At 33.9% G+C, this 2,222-nt stretch overlaps 1 protein-coding gene across 5 annotated transcripts in view; it reads right to left on the reverse strand.

Annotated features, from left to right (window-relative positions):
- bicd1a (bicaudal D homolog 1a) overlaps positions 1-2,222 on the reverse strand; it is a 43,404-nt gene that overhangs the window by 15,114 nt on the left and 26,068 nt on the right. For all 5 annotated transcript variants that reach the window (XM_016466632.1, XM_016466635.1, XM_016466634.1 and 2 more), the window contains exon 3: positions 517-669. In XM_016466632.1, coding sequence (XP_016322118.1) covers positions 517-669 — 153 coding nt within the window. The remainder of the gene's footprint in view (positions 1-516; positions 670-2,222) is intronic.

The following is a 2,222-nucleotide window of genomic DNA, read 5'->3' on the forward strand; positions in this document are numbered from 1 at the left end:
GTACGTATATACTCATTTGAGGTAAATGTTTTCCATGTAATATATTATTAACATATGGCATAATCTTAAAGGTATGCATAAAGTGATTCAAGTGGACATGTTCGCAAGTGAACATTCTATACCATCAAATCATCCCATAAAATCACAGTCCTAACTCTTACCTACTACTAAAACCATTGGTTTATGAAAATGTTGTTGAAACCAAACCCCAACCTTATCTATCTGATTGTTTAATAGGAATGATGATCCAGGATCATCAAGGATATTGAACTAGTAATGTGTCCTACTGTGTTAAATCATGTTAAGCTTGAAAGTACAGCATGGAAACTTAATTATGAGCACAAAATTACATTTTTGGTGGAAGAAACCTAACATTTTAAATGTGAAGAAAAACTTCTGGATGTCAAGAGGTCACTAGAGCCACTAAATTTAAGTGACTATACATGTAATTCTACTCTATAGTGGTTTTGATACTGTGTTTCACAATTATTGTGTGTGTGTGTACAGTATATATACCTGATTCTGTTTGAGTGTTGACACTAGTTTCTGTAGGGTGATGTTCTCCTCCTCCAGTTCAGTGTAGTCCTGCAGCAGTCTGGTCTCTCTGAACTTATACTCTCTGATTTCCTCTCTCATCCTGTTCCTCTGTAGCTCTAACATCTCACTATTCTGAAAGAGAGAAAGGGAAGGACAACAGTAAAAAAAAAACATGAGTCACTTGGCTGTTTATCCATTACCCCATTTCAGAACAAAGAATGATTGACAAAATCCGCTTGTTAAAGAGGTAAGAACAGCATCGATGTTCTGGACAGCATAGTTTGAAGGGTCTGTTTTCTCCAAAGAGGCAAAGCGAGTTTTTAGCCAGTTCAGCCAGTTTTTAGCAACGATTTAGTTTGTTTAAATTAAAATTCAACCTCTGTATCTGTGATAAACATAACACAGAGAATTTTATGACTAATGGTCTAAAAAGAAGATGGTAATAAAATAAAATAAGCAGTAACCCTATATATCTATTGAAGGACTCCTTATTGTCATTATAATGGTGGTATGAGAAATGAAAAAGAAAAGAAAAGAATATCTATTAAGAGCCTCCTGTTTGTCATTATTTTGGTGTTATGGGTGAGTAAGTCATGATGAATCTTTGTAAGGAATCTATAAAAATCCATTAGCCTTACATTATAATAGCTTTGTATCTGTGAGTCAGAGTCTAAGATGATACTGAGCATGTCAACACTTGAGCTGACAGGAATGCTGGGTAACAAATTGCTTTCCTTTAGAGGAAACCCTCAAGTCAGCACTTTCTTCCTCACAGTTCAATCTATATGTGAACGCCGAGACAAAGGCTTTTTTAACAGCTGAAACAGAATGTTTACAAGCAAGATTACAAAATGTTGCATACGTCGTAATGTGTCTGATAATGTAGCATTAATCTATATAACAGTGAGTCATAATAAGTGGCCAAAAGGTACCTCTTTATGGCTTTCTACCAAGTTACCAGCCCTGATCTTTAATCATAATGCCTCGTACAACTGTTTGTGCCAGCATTCACAACGTAGTAAAACTTTGGAATACTTAAACCATTCTTCAAGAACAGATCACAAGAAAATCACAATAGCTGAGAGAGAAAACCCCCCACCGTTGCACAAACTGGGCAGAACTGCTGATGAAGAGTCAAAGGTGTGGAACAGACATGCGAACAGAGCCAACCTTGGGAGAAACCTAGATGCTGATTGGGCAGTAAGACAAAGGTGTAGCGCACAGCATATTTTAATAATCTCAAGACCACATGTTGCATTTACAGTTATTTACACTAAAAGTTTGGGGTCAGTAAAGTTTTTTTCTAAAATAAATTAATACTTTACTTTAAATTGGTCAAATGTGACAGTAAAAAAATATAATATTAAAATAGATTTTTATTTTGTTTTATACTTTCTATTAATTAAAGAATCCTTAAAAACATAACGATTTCCACAAATATTTTAAGCGGCCCAACTGTTTTCAACATTTATAATAATAATAAATGTTCTTGAGCGCCAATCAGCATATTAGAATGATTTCTGTGAAATGTGAATGTGACACTGAAGACTGCAGTAATGACGCTGAAAATTCACCTTTGACTTCACATAAAATATAATAAAATAGAAAACAGTTATTTGTTATTTTAAATTGTAATAATATTTCACAATATTCCTGTTTTTACAGTATTTTTGATCAAATAAATG

This window comes from Sinocyclocheilus anshuiensis, unplaced genomic scaffold (genome assembly GCF_001515605.1).
Source record: "Sinocyclocheilus anshuiensis isolate Anshui unplaced genomic scaffold, SAMN03320099.WGS_v1.1 scaffold304, whole genome shotgun sequence".
Taxonomy (NCBI): domain Eukaryota; kingdom Metazoa; phylum Chordata; class Actinopteri; order Cypriniformes; family Cyprinidae; genus Sinocyclocheilus; species Sinocyclocheilus anshuiensis.